At 35.9% G+C, this 17,487-nt stretch overlaps 1 protein-coding gene across 2 annotated transcripts in view; it reads left to right on the top strand.

Annotated features, from left to right (window-relative positions):
- The window catches only part of STIM2 (stromal interaction molecule 2), a 135,084-nt gene that overhangs the window by 70,375 nt on the left and 47,222 nt on the right, over window positions 1-17,487 (top strand). For both annotated transcript variants that reach the window (XM_037156730.2, XM_037156731.2), the window contains exon 3: window positions 6,101-6,215. In XM_037156730.2, coding sequence (XP_037012625.2) covers window positions 6,101-6,215 — 115 coding nt within the window. The remainder of the gene's footprint in view (window positions 1-6,100; window positions 6,216-17,487) is intronic.

Raw genomic sequence — 17,487 nt, 5'->3', positions numbered from 1 at the left:
TGTTGGACCTCTTGAAGTTGTCCAAGAGGCTGCTTATACTATTCTAATTTTTTTGTATTCTTTTTTCTTTTTGTTGTTCTGATTGTTTTTTTTCTTGCTTCCTTATGTTCCAGATCATTGATTTGATTGACTTTATCTACTCTACTGTTGTTGCCGTGTAAATTGTTCTTTATTTTAATTAGTGTGTCCTTCATTTCCAACTGGATTTTTTTTATGCTGCTGAGGTCCTCACTAAGTTCCTTGAGCACCCTTATAACCAGTGTTGTTTTTTCTCTCTTTTAAAAATCTTTTACTATTATTTTAAAAGATTTTATTTATTTTTAGAGAGAGGGGGAGGGAAAGAGAAATAGAGGGGGAGAAATATCAATGTGTGGTTGCCTCTCACATGCCCCCTACTGAGGACCTGGTCTGCAACCTAGGCATGTACCCTGACTGGGAATTGAACTGGTGACCCTTTGGTTCGAAGCCAGGGGTCTGAGCTACACCAGCCAGGGCATAACCAGTGTTTTGAATGCTACATCTGCTAGATTGCTTATTTCCATTTCATTTAGCTCTTTTTGTGGAGTTTTGATCTGTTCTTTCACTCAATCCACTACGCCACACCAGCCAGGGCTTGATCTGTTTTTACATTTGGGTCATATTTGTTTTTCTCCTTGTTTTGGCAGCCTCCCTGTGTTTGTTTCTATGTACCAGGTAGAGTTGCTTTGACTTCATGTTTTGGTAGTGTGGCTTAATGTAGTAGGTGTCCTGTAGGGTTCAGTGGCACAGACTCCCCTGTCACCCATGCTGGGTACTTGAGGTGCGACTTATGTATGGGCTTAGTACACCCTCCTCTTGTAGTTGGGTCTTGGTTGTGGTTGGTAGATCAATGGGGGGTATTTACCCAAGCCAGTGAGCTGCAAGGATTGGATGTGACCATATCACCAGCCTCTTCCCTTTGTGGAGGGTCAGCTGTGCAGGGACAGGGTAGTGGTGCTCCAGTGTGGTCTGTAGCTGTCCACTGGGTATGGTTTCCCAGACGGTGCAGGCCAAAGTCAGCCCCCACTTGTGTTTTTCCCATGGCCACCTGCCTGAGCTATAAAACAATCTGAGATGGCTGTTACTTTGCTGGGCTTGGAGATTCCCAGGTGAAGCCAAGCTATGAATCTAGGCTGGCTGCTGTTAGCACCAGGTCTGGAACTCACTGAGTCCAGCTGTTGTTGACAGGATTTAGGAAGTTGTGAAGCAACATGTGAAGCATGAGCCAAGACCAGCCATTCATATGGAAAAGCCATTTAGGTGGGCTGGTAAGTTGGGTGGGTCAGAGACTCCAGGGATCTCCAAGTTGGGTCAGTGTTAGCTAGGTTGATGGAGCCTCAAATATGGCACCAGCCTGCCAGCTCTGTGGGGAGAGGGTTTGGAAGAGGGACAGTGGCCACTGCTGGCCTTGATGCCAGACACTTCAGCCTCCCCCTGCAAGCCACTGGCGCCCCTCAAGCTACCACCCTGGTGCTGGAGCCCAGAAGGGGTGAGTGAGTAGGTGAATCTGTGTGTGGGTTAAGAGAAACTCCTTAGAGTTCCAGCACTTTCCTCCACTGACTTAATCCTCACTGGTTTATAAAGTTAGTTCATCAGTTTGCTTTGGTGATGCCTTATATTTAAAATTCTTTATTTGTGTCTTGCTTTTTCCCCTTGTGTCAAAAGCCATCTTTGCTTATTACCAGTCACTAAATGATTCTAGACTCTGAATACCTGACCTACCTGACAGGGGCCAGCAAGCTATAGGAGTTTTGTTGTTTGAGAATGGTACATGTAGCACCTCCTTATCTTCAGTTTCTCTTTCATGGTTTCAGTTACCCATGGGCAACCATGGTCTAAAACTACTACATGGAAAATTCCATAAATAATTTATAAGTTTTAAATTGCGCACCTGAGTAGTGAGATGAAATCTCTTGCCGTCCCTTTCTGTCTAGCCCAGGACATGATTCATCCTTTCATCTAACATGTCTGTTCTGTAGAGGCTACCTGCCCATTGTGTCTTAGTAGCCTTTTTAGTTATTCTATCAGTTATCAGAGACAGAGAGACGACATTTACATAACTTTCATTAGAGTATATTACTAAATTATTTTATTTTGTTATTTGCCATTGTTAATCTATTAGTGTGCCTAATTTATAAATTAAACTTTATCACAGATATGTATGTATAGGAAAAAACTTAGGATATACAGGGTTCAGTACTATCTGCAGTCCCAGGTATCTGCTGGGGGGTCTCAGAACATATCCCTTATGAATAGGGGGGGATTGCTGTATATTTTAGGGTGATGTTTTTTGGCTGCATGTAAAGGAATACTTCAATTAAAGTATCTTAAACAATACTAGTTTAACATTTGAAATTACATTGCCATAAGTCTAGGACTAAATGCTTTCAAGATTAATTTAGAGGCTCAATAATATGTAAGACTCTGTGTTAGCTTTTCTTTCATTTTGTTGGTTTTCTAATTATGATGGGAAGGGTGGTAGTTTCCCTTTTTCTCTGTCTCTTATCAGAAAGAAAACAATACATGTTCCCACATGTAAATTAAGTATACAATAGACATTTCATAAAAGAAATACAAATGGTTAATAAGCACATAAGAGAATTTTAACCTCAATAAGACTCTGGGAATGCCTGATTTAGTTCTGCGTTTTTGCTGGGAATTATCAAACAGTGCCTTGGTGAACCCAGGTAACACATTCTTGCATTAGGATAGATGTTAAGAGAGACTACCTCAAAGTACAAGGTCTCTCCAGAAGGTATCCAGCTATGTAATATGAGAAATAGAGACATTTACTGGAGAAGATACGAGATACAAAAAACATTGCACACAGGAAGACCCTGCAGTTTTTTTCAAGGAACCCATCTGCTTTAATGACTCACATATCAGACCTTGGACACTGTGTTGTTTTCATGACAGGTGTCCTTTGGGAAAGTCTCTGCTTACATTATTCGTGAAAAAGTTGTGGTTTTTCTACTTCTGAGTTATGTATTTTGTTTGAGAAGATCTAAAATGGTACTTTAAGAATGTTGGGTAGTCTTTTCTTTATAAATGTCTCATAGTCCCCCAAGTGTGTATTAAGCCTACCAGTATAGTCAGGGTGAAACTCATTTATTCAGGCTTTAGACTTGAACAGCAAAACAACACTTATAAATAAAAACCAATAAAAATATTTTGATTTAGCCCTGGCTGGTGTAGCTCAGTGGATTGAGCGCGGGCCTGCGAACCACACGATCGCGGTTCGATTCCCAGTCAGGGCACATGCCTGGGTTGCAGGCCGGTTCCCTGCAGGCCAGTTCCCAGCAGGGGACGCACAAAAAGGCAACCATACATTGATGTTTCTCTCCCTCTCTCCTTCCCCCACTTCCCCTCTAAAGATAAATAAATAATAAAATATTTTAAAAAAATATTTTGATTTAATATAGCTTTATTATCTAATACTTCTGTGTACTATGCATTTGATTTTCATAACCATACATGATAGACAGTTTTATTTTTCTGGTTGTACAGAGAAGAAATATGAGACCAAGAAGAATTTAAGTAATGGTCAGGTTTTGAATATAGTCTGTCAGAGTGCAGAGTCTGAGTGCCTAACTGGGATAATAAATCATCTGTGCTAGGTATTCAGCTCCTAAAATTATCTTTAAAAATAAAAGGGGAAACAGATTTTTTTCATTGTCATATCATGGAAATCAGGACAAGAATTGTGTAGCCCAGGCCTCCTGAGGAAGTGAAACAAAAGTCTTCAAGAACCGAGGCAGTTTCTGCTACCATTTCTTTCTCTCTCCGTCCCCATTTCCATCCTCTTTTATTGTTTCTCTTTCTGTGTGTTGGCTTTCTCTCTTCTCTTTATCACCTGGTCCACCCTGACTGCCCATAAAATGGTACCTTCAATACCAGTGTCTTTATCACCTTAAAAATCTAGAGCCATGACCAGCTGTACCTTTTCATGATCTGAGTTACAGTTTCTGGTGAGATAGAATTCTGTTGTCCTGATCAGGCTCTGGATTGTTTTCTTTTGGGTCACTGTCCATCTTTTGATCACATAGCCATGGCCCTGGGTGATAGGGTGAGGGAGCTGTGACTGGACACTTTCAGGGCTTCATACTAATTGATAGATAGGTTCTCAGGAAAAGTGGTATAGGCTGAATAGAGTCCCAAAATATGTATATACAGCATGTCCTCAAATAATGTCATTTCATTCAAGCTAATTTTGTTATAATGTTGATGAGATGCCATAGGAGCTTAACTTTTGTTTATATCAATTAGCTTGTGGTAAAGTTGATTTCATTATACATCAAATTGTTTAAAGTCACAGAACCTACTGATGATGTTAAGTGAGCACTTACTTTACTAACTTGTATCAGGTAATATTAAAGTAGTATCATAAATACAAAATATAAGTACAAGGCAATAACATAAAAATAAAATGTAAACAACAAAAACAGAACAAAAATAACAGCACAAATACAAAGTACAAAATAATAATGGGCACAAAAAACTGAAATTAGTTGATCATTTAAAAGCTACCTTCCTGAAACTGAGTATGTAATTTTTTTATGGTACTAAAATAATTTAATTAAAACAATAACCTGTGCGAATGTTTTTGAAAAGAATATTCAATAATCATTATTTATTGAGCATTCTTTTATTTGTATTGTCAGTAAAGGTTTGCCTGTAGTGAGTTTGAGTAAGTGAATATGCTTATTAAGGAAGTCTACATTATTTGATTTACATTACTTGAAGATTTACTGCATAGAATTTAAGATTCTGCTTTTTGATTTCTTATTTCATTATTTCTGTGAATAAGAAATATTTGTCATTTGTCGTGCATTTTGAGTTATTGGTGACTGCTTTAAGATTTTCTCTAGTAATTTTTTACTGAAATGATTTGCTCAGTATTACACAGCTATTGAATTTTTTTTGTTTGTTTTGGTAGAGAACAGCTCTATTCAAAAGTAAAAGTTGGTCTTTTTTCGGAAGGTGATGTTCATTGTCAGTATGTAAAAGTCAGGAAATTATGCCTCTGGGGATTTTAACTTTCTGCATCGCGGATTCTGAAGTAATCTTTTGTATTGTCTTATATTTTTGGAATCAGAAGAAAATCAATAAAAATGCCAAGTAAAACAATACCAAAACAAGAAAAATCAGAAATATTGAAATATAAAGAGCATAATAATTTTAAAAAACTATTAGTTTTAATTAATTAGATTAATATATTATTAATATGGGGGAAGTGTGAAGAGATAGGACCTAAAAGACTGTCAGGGACAGGATTGGGAATGGTGTGTAAGCCATAAAAGGAGTTTGCTTTTTATCTGTAGACAGTGGAGAGCAATTGAACAATTTTGTATGATGAAGTAATATAGAGGAGGTTGGTTTTTAGCAAAGAAAGTTTTAGTGCTTTTTCTTTATACTATTAAAGTAAGATGAACAGAGGGTCTACTTCAGTTTTGTAAAATACTTTAGTACTAAATACTGTAATTGAATGCCTGTCAGTTGTAAGTCATAGCTTAAAAGATAGGAGAATATAGAAATTAGATGCAGTAATTGAGATTAGTACTTAGTGTGTTTTGAAACAGCCCTGCCATAAGTAGTTGGTACAAATGTATAATATTGAGGTAGTATATTATGCTATTGAGCACAACCAAATTGCTTCCTTGCTTTGCATTATATTTTCAATCTTGGGCAAAATACTTAACTTTTTTGAGACTTGGTTTTCTAATCTATAAATTGAGGCTACATAATACTTAACGTATGGAACTGTCATGGAGTTAAATGACTGTGTGTGTGTGTTTTGTTATAGATATGTAGACATAATTATTCAATAATGTAGACTACTAGTTCCTGGCAAATGATGAACATTAAATATGTACTTTTTCTGCTGCTGTCATGATTTGTAGTAGAAAGCATTTTATTAAATAAATTATATAAACGTATAAGAATAATGTGAGTATAAAGTATCAAAATGTATCGGTTACTATCTGATAATCGCCACCCACTGGATTTCAATTTTTTTTCTCAGTTTATAGAGACTGAAGTAATGAATTTAAGTGTATTTAACTTAGTGTTTTCTCTTTTATAGTTTATCAGGGAAGATATGAAATATAAAGATGCTACTAAAAAACACAGCCATCTGCACCGAGAAGATAAGCACATAACTGTTGAGGATTTGTGGAAACGATGGAAGACATCAGAAGGTGAGATGATACAGTGCCCTAGATCCCTTCCCTGCTTCTCTGCTTGCTTAGCCATCGTTAACTCACTGATTCTGTATGATCTTACAAAAGATCAAAATAACATTTCTGCGTGGATATTTACATTTTAGTAAATAATTATTTTATCAAATAAATATATAGATTCCAGAGTTTTCTTTTTAGTTATGAAGAAGAGTTTCTAAAGTGTTTAGATGACAAGGAACTTGTAAGCTTTTCCTTAAATAAACCCTTAATAAAGTTTCTAATATTTCCATGATAAAGTTGTGTAATTTATATTTTTATTTCTTTTTTTTAAGTCCTCAGGCTTACTTACAGACAGTAATTGTTTAGGGCAGGAAAAGCGTATTACCTAAAACCTCAACTTGATCCCTAAAAGTGGAAAGCTACTTAATTTATTTTAAAAGCCTGTTAAGGTTATTATTACTTTTTTGAGTAACAGAGTCAACCAAACTGTCTAATTAGTTTCTGTGCTTTTACCAAAGTCAAAGAATTATGTTGTAGTCAAATAAATATGTTTTTCTCTTCCACGTTTGAACAATAAAATGAAATTAGAAGGAAGCTGGAACAGATTACCAAGTAGGAGTATAAAGAAATAATGAAGTTTACTACACTGTCAATGACAATGTTTGGAAATGGGAAAAGTACAGAAAACTACTCCAGCAACACTCAGTACTTTTATCAGTGTAGAAGACTTATAGCTTGCTTTTATATATATATATATATATATATATATATATATATATATATATATATATATATATATTTTAGTTTTTTAAAAGAGGCATGTGTTGCACATACTAGAAAGGAGGTAAAAACTACCACTAACTTCAGTGAAAGATACATAGACTTTAGAAATTTGTCTCTGCATTTCCCCTCCCCATACCACTTTTAAATAATATAAACTTGAATAAGAATAGGAATAAATGAATATAAATTGCATCAGGGAAAGGCTCAGGTAGAAAACTCAGAAGGACTGCATGAAATATCATGGTAATATGTAGATGCTACGGAAGGAATTGGAGACTTATTATTGCTACTAGTATATTTTAGATTTCATGTATCTGATGAGTTGAATGGAACTCACTGAAACATTTTTTCTAGTAAAGGAAAGAAGATTTGACCATTTTTCATTACTTGATATGCTACCACCTAGTTCAGTCCCCATGTCTTGCCTGGGTAATTGCAGTAGCCACTTAATGGTCTTCCATATACTTGTGCTCTGCTGTAGTCTGTTCTTCATTTAGCAGAGTAACTTACTTAAAACATAAATCCTATCTGCTCAGTACCCTACAGTGACTCAGAGTAAAAGCTTCTATGTGATCTGCCTTATACTCCCACCCTCTTATCTCTCTTCCTGTCCATCTTCCTCACTCACTGAGCTCTATTGGAGTTGGACTCTTTGCTATTCTGCAACTGCAGAAATGCAGACACCCTCGTGGCTGGCTAACTTCCTTACCACTTTTATTGAAGTCTGTCAGGGCTATTCTCTCCAGGCCCACCCTGACCCCTCTATTTAAAACTGCAGACCACACCCCCCACCCCTGTTTGTTGTCATTCTTGATCCCTGTTTCTCAGCTTGATACTTTTACCCCTGTATTGTGCATTACCTTCTAACATATCATAAAATTGACTTTTTATTGTGTTTGTCTCCTTTCTTTCTCTCCCCTGTCCCCAAGAATGTAAACTAGGGTTCTCTATCTATTTTGTTTATTAATGTATCCCAAATCCAAGGGGACTCTGTCCTTTAACCTCATTTTGCTTCTTATCCTAGTAAGCATGGTGAGATCTTTTGTGATCTAGGAGAGTCACAAAAGATTCTCCTTGTTGTTGTTGTTGTTTTTTAAGTTTAAGGCTTTTTCAAATTGAAAAGCCTCTTAATCTCCTTTTCCCTATTTTTTTCACCTTGATTTCCTCCCCCTAAGATTTTACCATTATGATAATGAGAAGATTTCCCCCTAAGTTTCCAAAGAGTAGTCCTAAATTATCTAATTTCTGCTTCCTTTTTGCTGAAGCCCATCTCTTTACATAATCTTTTTAGGGGATTAGTGTGTGGGAGGAGTTGTTTTAGTACTCTTAACTAAAACAGCTTCATGAAGGGGAAGTAAGAGAAGTCTGATAAAATAAACCTCTTCCAGAAGCTTTACAGTAACCTAATTCTAAGTAGCAGAGTAGGTCTGTCTAGTATGTGCCAAGCAGACATTGGAGCCTGGGTATTAAAGATGAGTTAAACGTGTCTCTGGGATATAAGGAGTAAATAGCTCAGTAGGAAGACAAAGTACATGATTATAATATATGGTAAGTATAATAATAGAAATAACTGTAGGATATAGAGATAGCTCACTGAAAGGAGTAATTAACTCTCTGAAAATTGTGTTTGAGATAAACTGAGGGTTGAACAGGAGTTCTGGAAGGGGATAATGAGGTAGACCACAAACAGTAGCCCTCTCATGGCTCCTTCTTTAGTTACCTGAACATTTGCTAGAAGTGGAAGTGGAGGTGAGATACGTACTTTAGGAAGTACGTGGGCTTTCAAGCTATACAAATTTAACTCCTGGCTCTTTTATTTATGAACATTAAGACATCGGGCACATTTTAAAATACACTTACAGAGTGCAATTCTGGTGTACTATAAATGGGTAATGAAGAAAAAGTGACAGGCATAATTCCTGGCAATACCTGGCAGGCAGTAAATGTTCATTTATCTTTATAATAAAACTGAGTAAACCAAAATGTTCAGCTGCATTTAAAGTTTTGTAAGGTTTTAGATTCAGTCTTAAAATGTTAATAAAATGAACAGGATTCTATCAGGCTAAATACCATTGTAGTATGTAATTTCCTGGAGGGTGAAATGCACCCAAGATCTTGGTGGAATGTTGTCAGCTGATGAAAAGTAAATTCTGTTATGCAGAAATTGGTCCTGATTTCACTAAGAAAAATTTCAATGTGACCTGAATGTACTTTTTTTGGTTTCTAAAGAGAATGCTTGGTCAGTTTGCACATGGCAACAGTCCAGTGCCAGTGAAAGCCATTTTATAAACTAGTATTAGATTTCAGATAGATTTTGAGAAACTGGATATGCTGTTAGAGTTGCTGAATGTAATTAAATACATAGTGAAGGAAAATGTAGATAAAAAATTATTGGTTATGTATAAGATTTAGGGATCATGGAATATAAAAACTGATTAATGTACTGTTTTTAAAAAGATAACTCATTGGGTTAAATGTTATAACGTGACAAGTGTGAAGTAATCTTTCCATCTTGTTCAGCAGTGGGTCTTACCTTACCTAAGGTCATTGTGTAATTTTAGGCTACAAATTGAATAGGTATTTTGAAATTTTGCACAAGATTTAAATTTTTTTGGATTAAAAATTTAAAGTAACTGCTCTGGTTGGGTAGCTCAATTGTTTAGAGCATCGTCTGCATATACCCCAAGGTTGTGGTTTGATCTCCAGTCAGGGCACATATAGGAATCAACCAATAAATTCATAGTAAGTGGAACAACAAAAATTGATCGATGTCTCTTTCTTGCTCTCTCCCTCCCCCTCCTTTCCTTCCTCTCTCCCTCTAAAATCAGTAAATACAATTTGAAAAAATAAATTTAAAGGAACTGAAATCGTCTGAGAGATGAGAGAGGTAGGCATTTTAATAAAGGATGTTTTCAAGTTCATGTAAAGCTTAGTCAGAGAGAAAATGACTATTTTCTTCTGTTTAGGAAAATGAAAATGTAAATGTTATGTAAAAGAAAATGTAAAGGAAGAAGTTCCTGGATATGGATGTTAAGTTTTTATAAGTAAGGAGGATTTATAAATACTTTCTTTATATAGATTCTTAATGTTCATAAAGATTTTCTTCTGGGTGTGAAAGTATAATTGGATTTTTAAATATTGATAAAATGTACCAGGTTTTTGAGATGTTATGCTGTTGGTTATAGTGAGACTGGAATAAAAAAGTAAAAGGATCAGTGTATATTGTGTAGCATTATCAGAAGAGTAACTCAAAATATAGGCCTTACAGACAATAAGGTAGCATTATCTTTGTGATGCCAACAACACAGTATTTATTTGCATATTTACAATATGCATAGCAGTCACTGTTGTAGGACAGATGAAAGTATAAGATAAGGCCTTTCTTCTCAAGAAGTTCATATTATTATTACATGATCACAGATAAGATGGTAAACAGAATTCAAGAAGTTTTGATTAAATACTAGGTAAGTGGTACTGTTAGAGTCAGTATATGTGAGATAAGATTAAATTGCTGTTATTAATATTTGTCTTTTGCTATTAATATGTAGTATTTTTTGTGTCTTAGTTTCATCATGTGATAAATGGGGTAAAAGACACCTATCACATCAAATTGTCGAGGATGAAGTGGATTTGTACATGTAAAGTGCTTAGAACAGGGCCTAATACCTACCAAGTACTCAATGACTGTCTCTTGTTACTCTTGTTCTGTAAGACAAATGCGAACATGCCACGTGTAGGGAATGTTGGAGGCTGACGTTGCAGGAAGAGGCATCTGAGTTCAGAAGTAGTAGAAAACAGGGTCAGTTACAGAGGGAGACCAGACTATTGATGCTTAAACCTGTGGGACTGCTCCAAGAGTGGCAAGTAAGATTTCACTTATATACCAACGCTTCCAAGTGATAGTGGTTGTCTAGAGCACCATATTAAGGAAGCTTGATCTACGTCTGGTCTCAGTAAGTAGCAAAAAAAGGATATATATAGTAGAAATTATTGGTTAGCAGTATTTACTATGTGTGTGAGAGGTGATAGCATATTTTGGCAATTTTATCATCATTGGATTAAGTATTAGGAGCTATTACAGCTTCTTGTTTTAGTAAGTCCGATATCAAAGTTACAGGAAAATGAATTCACTATAGGTAGGAAGACTAGCTTTGAGCTTAATATAATGTGGGTTTGAGTGGGAAGAATGAAAAATTATGAATTCTAAGAAATGTTTTAAAGGAACATTTGACTCAACTTTCCTACTTTGTTCAGAATTAATTTCATTTTTTTCCTGCTTGTGATGTTGGACCCATTTGGCTTGAGGCAGATCATTTAACTGATTCATATAGTGACATTTTTTAAGTAAATGGTTATTGTGAACAGGGCATTTTTCTAGGTACTGAAGATACATAGATGAAGAATATATTTTCTGTCCTCCACCTGTTGATAGTCTTACTGGAGAGAGGTCTATTATCAAGTAATTAAAGGATGCGATATGATCTGTCATGAAGGTGTGTCATAGGCACTGTGGGATAATAGAGTAAGAAGTATGTTAGTGTGCCTTCAGAGGTCAGGTAAGGCCAGAGGAATTAGTTGCATTAAGGACAATTTACTTTTAATCTCTTGATACCTCTCACCAGGAGGTGCTTTGCTAGATTCATAGCTTTCAGGATATTTGTAGTTACTATAGCACATTTTAAAAACACTAGGCTCTGAATATGCTTTAAATGTTTGTATTGTTTTACTAACTCAGGATTTTAATACTTTTCCAACTTTTATACTATATTGTTAGTTCTAGGAGAAGTTGTTGTTAGCCATCTATAGAGGTAATGGGTTTTTATTGTCCTCAGAGAGCAGTTTATATAAGGGAAGGCCTGTTCTTGAGGTGGTCTAGTTTCAGAATGACAATGCCATTATTTGTCTATTAGCAAAGGTCTTTTATAGTCATAGTTTCTTGTATGTAGAGAACAGATGACTCAAATATGTTGCTCATTTATTCTACCAACCAACATTTAAGTGCAGGTTTTCCCAGCTATCTGAAAGTAAAGTATTCCTATGAAACCTTTTATAAGTAGAAATGGAGAAAAACAGAGAAGCAATTACCATTAGTTTATATGCAAAATTTTTGAGCATTCTCAGACCTCAAAAATAACTTACCAGATCATACAAGTAATACATTAAATTAAATAACACAAACATATAGTAAAAACAGGAATGATATACAAATGTGGTACATACCACACTTTATACACCCATCTCTTCACTCAAGCAGTAGAACTACTTTCCATTTTATATTTTACTGGTTGCCAACTAAAAGAGCCCACTTTGCTATTAGCAAAACCAAGAGTAACTTTGGTAGCTTTCAAGATTCTTTCTCTCTGTGTAAATAGTGCCAGCGATGGACGCAGGCAAGTTCAGTGGATGCACAATGTCTTTATCTCATTCACCACAGTCAAAATGCTTAGTTACAAGTCCAGTTTTATTTTATGTGTAATGGTCTTGTGAGATCTTTTCGGGTTTTCTGATACATTAGAACGTATTGTGCTAAAGGATATACAGAGTCAGTCAAGGTGAAGCACAGATGCTCACACAGTTCAGAGCTGTGGTGGCCTGGTGCTGAGATGCCGAGTGTGGTTCCTGGGAGTGTGGTCTCCCTCCTCGGGTGCTGCCATTAGCTGCCAAACAGACGCTGAACACTATTTCTGTTTTTCACCCCTGTCTCATAACAGCAAAAACCTCTTTCTATTTCTTTTGGTTATTGAAAACATGTACTCTTTTAGGTCTTTTATAAATGCAAAGTGATGAAATGAGAACCTTTGGAAAATGGGGACATACCTGTTTGCTTAACATGGGTTTTCCCCAGAAGAATTATTATAAATATTCAGTGATTTGCAGATTACTTGATCAATTTGCAAAACTCTGTATTAATCAGAATATGTTTCTGTATTTTGTATAAAGTGTGTCCTTTATTTCTTTATAATTAAACAGCATTGTTTTTATTATGAAATTATCTAAAGGGAACTCACAGAAAGTTTTAAATTTTTCTTGATTAGCATCCTGTGTTAGCATCTTGGTCTCTGTTCTCTTCATTTCAGATCTATTCATATAGGATTGACTGTTTTTGTTTTCGTTTTTTGTTATAGTAGTTGTGTTCTATTTCTCTTTGATTATTGACACGTGTACTCTTTCATTTTAGAACTTTAGGAGATGTAGGTTCATTGCATATACTGATTTGCGAGGATTAATTATGCCTTTTTAATTTATGGAAGATACTTAACATTGAGACAGTTTGGCTTCCCTTTATAGGTCTTTCTTGGTTTTATTCTGAAATAGACCACCACTCGTAATAGGATGCAGAGACCAGCTGCCTATCTCATTTCTCTGTCCTTTGGGTCTGGAACTTCTGACAGTTACTGTGCTGTGGCAACATATGAAACAGATAATGTTGTGAGCCTCATTTTTTCAAATAATGAATTTTCTTTTTAAGAAAACATATTTTATTTATTACTTTTAGAGAGAGGGGAAGGGAAGGATAAAGAGTGGGAAAGAAACATCAATGTGTGGTTGCCTCTCATGTGTCCCCTACTGGGGACTTGGCCTGCAACTCAGGCATGTGCCCTGACTGGGAATTGAACCGGTGACCCTTTGCTTCACAGGCCTGTGCTCAATCCACTGAGCTACACCAGCCAGGGTGAATTTTCTTTTTTAAAAATTATATTTTATTGATTATGCTATTATAATTGTCTTGATATTTTCCCCTTTGCCCCCCTCCACTCAACACCCCAGATTTCTTCACCATCCTTGTACTTTTGTTCGTATCTATTTGCCATGCATAAAAGTTCGTTGGCTACTCTCCTTCCTGTACTGTACTTTATATCCCCATTGCTATTCTGTAACTACCTATTTGTACTTCTTAACCCCCTCACCTCTTCGTCCATTCCTCCAAACCCTCCTCCCATCTGGCAGTCATCAAAATGCTTTCTGTATTCATGATTCTGTCTCTTTTCATTTGCTTAGCTTGTTTTTTAGATTCAATTGTTGATAGATATGTACTTTTGCCACTTTATTGTTCATAGTTTTGATCTTCTTTTCCTTAAATAAGTCCCTTTAACATTTTATACTATAATGGTTCAGTGATGATGAACTTCTTTAGTTTTTTCTTGACTGGGAATCTCTTTATCTGCCCTTCAATTCTTACAGCTAGCTTTGTTGGGTAGGGCAATCTTGGCTGTTAAGTTTCCACTTTTCATGATTCTGAATATTTCTCGCCAGTCCCTTCTAACCTACAGTTTCTTTTGAAAAATCAGCTGACAGTTTTATGGGAACTCTCTTATAGGTAACTAACTCCTTTTGTCTTGCTACTTTTAAGGTTCTCTCTTTATCTTTAACCTTTGGCATTTTAATTATGATGTGTCTTGGTATGGGCCTCTTGGCATCCATCTTGTTTGGGACTTTCTGTGCTTCTTGGACTTGCATGTCTATTTTCTCTCCCAAATTATGGAAATTTCCTTTTATTCTTTTCAGTATTTTTTCAAATAGATTTCCAATTTCTTGCTCTTTCTCTTCTCCTTCTGGTGCCCCTATGATGTGAATGTTGAAATGCTTATAGTTGTTCCAGAGGCTGTTTATACTATCCTACTTTTTTTGTATTCTTTTTTCTTCTTGTTCTGATTGGTTATTTTTTGTTTTCTTATGTTCCATGGCCCTGGCTGATGTAGCTCATTGGATTGAGCACGGGCCTGCAAACTAAAGTATCGGGGTTCGATTCCCAGTTAGGGCACATGCCTGGGTTGCAGGCCAGTTCCTAGCAGGGGACATATGAGAGGCAACCATACATTGATGTTTCTCTCCCTCTCTAAATATAAATAAATATAAAGATAAATAAATAAAATCTTAAAAACTAAAATAAATAAAACAAAATAACAATGTAGAGTTGTGAGTCAGTATCATAAAAGTATCATAAAGTCATATGAATTGAGAGTTAACTAAGAGAATGAAAGAGAACGGGGATAGCTCTTTGGGGATACTGCTAATAAGGCAAAAGCAAATCATTAGCTAATGAAGTAAGTAATGGCAATCAGAGATACGGCAGGTCATTGTGGAGGGTACAGTGTCTTGAAAGTTTGGCGAGGAGTTTTAAGAAAGTGAAGGATGGTTGTCTAGTTGAGGGCCTAGTCTACCATATTACAAAGTATCTGCTGAAGCTCTTATAAAGAATGTTCTTTTTCTAGGTGTCGATACTAAGAAAAGTTGTGTTCCTGAAAAGATGTGAACCCTGTGACTGATTTTGATTTCTTCCTTGTCTACTTCTGGTAGCTATTATTAGACAGTCTTGTGTATATTTTGTGTGTGCTCTATCTTACTTTCATTTTATCTCCCTGGTCCATTAATATCTTTCATGTTTTAGTCTCTCTATATTACAGTTGACCCTTGAACAATGTGGGGATTTAGGGGCCCAGCCCCCCACATAGTTAATAGTCCACCTGTACCTTTTGACTACAGTTGTGCCTCAGTATCTGCTGCAGATTGCTTTCAGGGCCTCCTGTGGATACCAGTATCTCAAGTCCCTTCTATAAAATGGCACAAAACAGTGCATGCAGTCTGCTCTCACATCTGCAGATTCCAAGCTGTGGATTGAAAATATGTACTGTTTTCAGACTCTGGTTGGTTGAATTCACAGATTCAAAACCCGGGAAACAGTACACTTATTGAAAAAAATTGTTTGTAAGTGGACCCACATGGTTCAAACCATGTTGTTCAGTGACCAATGGCTTAAAAAATGTATATCTTTTTAAGCCATTTCTTTTCTCTCTTAGTGTGGATAGAGGGGAGATGAAAAGTGGCCAGTAGTTCTAATACAGAGAAATGTGATATGTTGGGAAGGAGCCATTAGATTTAGCAAGAAGAAAAATCATTAACCTTCAGAAAATCAATTTAAACATTTGTTTGGGGAACTGAGTCACATACACATACAAAATAAGTCTTAAGGTAGATTTAAGTGAAAGCAATCTAAATATTCATCAACAGGTAAATGGTTAAACAAAATGTAGTGTATACATACAGGGAATATTATTCAGCCTTTAAAGGGAAGGAGATTCTGACATGTGTTACAGCATGGATGAACCTTGAAGACGTTATGCTGAGTGAAAGAAGCCAATCACAAGAAGGCAAATATGGTATGATTCCACTTATACGAGGTACCTAGAGTAGTCAGAATCATAGAGACAGGAAGTAAAATAGTGGTCACTGGGGAGGGGGCAGTTAGAAGAGGGTAGTGGGGACTTGTTGTTCAGTAGGTACAGAGCTTTAGTTTTGGGAGATGAAAATAGTTGTGGAGTTGGATGATGGTGATGGTTGCACAATATGAATACTTAATACCATCGAACTGTACACTTAAAATGGTTAAGGTGGTATATGTATTTTACCACAGTAAGAAAATTGTTTAAGAGAATGAGAAGATGGGAAGAAACCCTGAGTAATGCTGTATTTAAGGATAGACAAGAAGATGGAGGGAAATTAATTGAATGGTATTTATGAATGGGTAGTATGATCAAGTAAAGAGTTTATTTAAAAACTGGTAGATCTGACTATGCTTAAAGAAAAAGGTAAGTGCTATACTGATATTTTAAAAAGTTGAACATTAAAAAAATTTAACTCAGCAAGTACTTTGTTCATAAAGTACTACTACTATGTATAAGAGTCGGTAATCGGGATTACATCTTATTTTATCTTTCCGTTTAATGTCTGTATTAATTTTCTTCATGGATAATTGTGTTGGTTAATGGATTGAAAAGGTATTAGGCTATCAAGAAATGAATTTAAGCTAATATAGGCAAAAAATTGTTGATAGAATAATTCTTTGTTACCAGATGGTACTAAATGGTACTTACAGGCATGTCACTGTTTTCAAATCCTTCATAGAAAGTATTTCTTATGAAGAATTTGAATCAATTCTTTTAAAATAATGTCGTAACCTTTTTGGAAGGGATGGAGGTGGGCTGGCAAAAGGGGAAATGGGAGGGTGAGGAATCAGAGAGGGGAGGCCCAAGAAATCTCCTGCCTTTTAAATTTGCTGATACATTTGTTTGGTTTCGCAATAATGTATTTTGTAAGGGTATAGAATTCTAACATCGTTATTTTCCATGTTTTGACCAGTACCAAATATTTTGTGGCAGAATTTTTAAGATAGTGCTGCAGCTCTAGCACAGTGAATAATGATAGGTTTCTGTGTACTAGCTGCACACCCACTGATCCAGAGCCTGTGACCTTAGCAAAGGTAAGCACGTCCCAGATTGCAGTGTGAGATAGTTGAAGATTGATCTGCTTTGGTAATTGTCTAAATTTCTCTTATCTGTTTTTAATGAGCATGCTCAATTGCATGAGTCTGGCCGTGACATTAGACTGCATTCTCTTTTAGATGTGTAATTGAAAGCTTTTGAAAAAGGAAGGTTGAGTTTTAAGTCAGTGGATATGTGTTTTAGAACTGTGTCTAGATTCTTTGAGTGATTTTCAGCAATGCTCAAAG

Source organism: Artibeus jamaicensis, unplaced genomic scaffold (genome assembly GCF_021234435.1).
Source record: "Artibeus jamaicensis isolate MK-2021 breed Jamaican fruit bat unplaced genomic scaffold, CSHL_Jam_final contig_76, whole genome shotgun sequence".
NCBI lineage: Eukaryota > Metazoa > Chordata > Mammalia > Chiroptera > Phyllostomidae > Artibeus > Artibeus jamaicensis.
The sequence above is the reverse complement of the archived record's forward strand: the minus strand, read 5'-3'. Positions and strand labels throughout refer to the sequence as shown.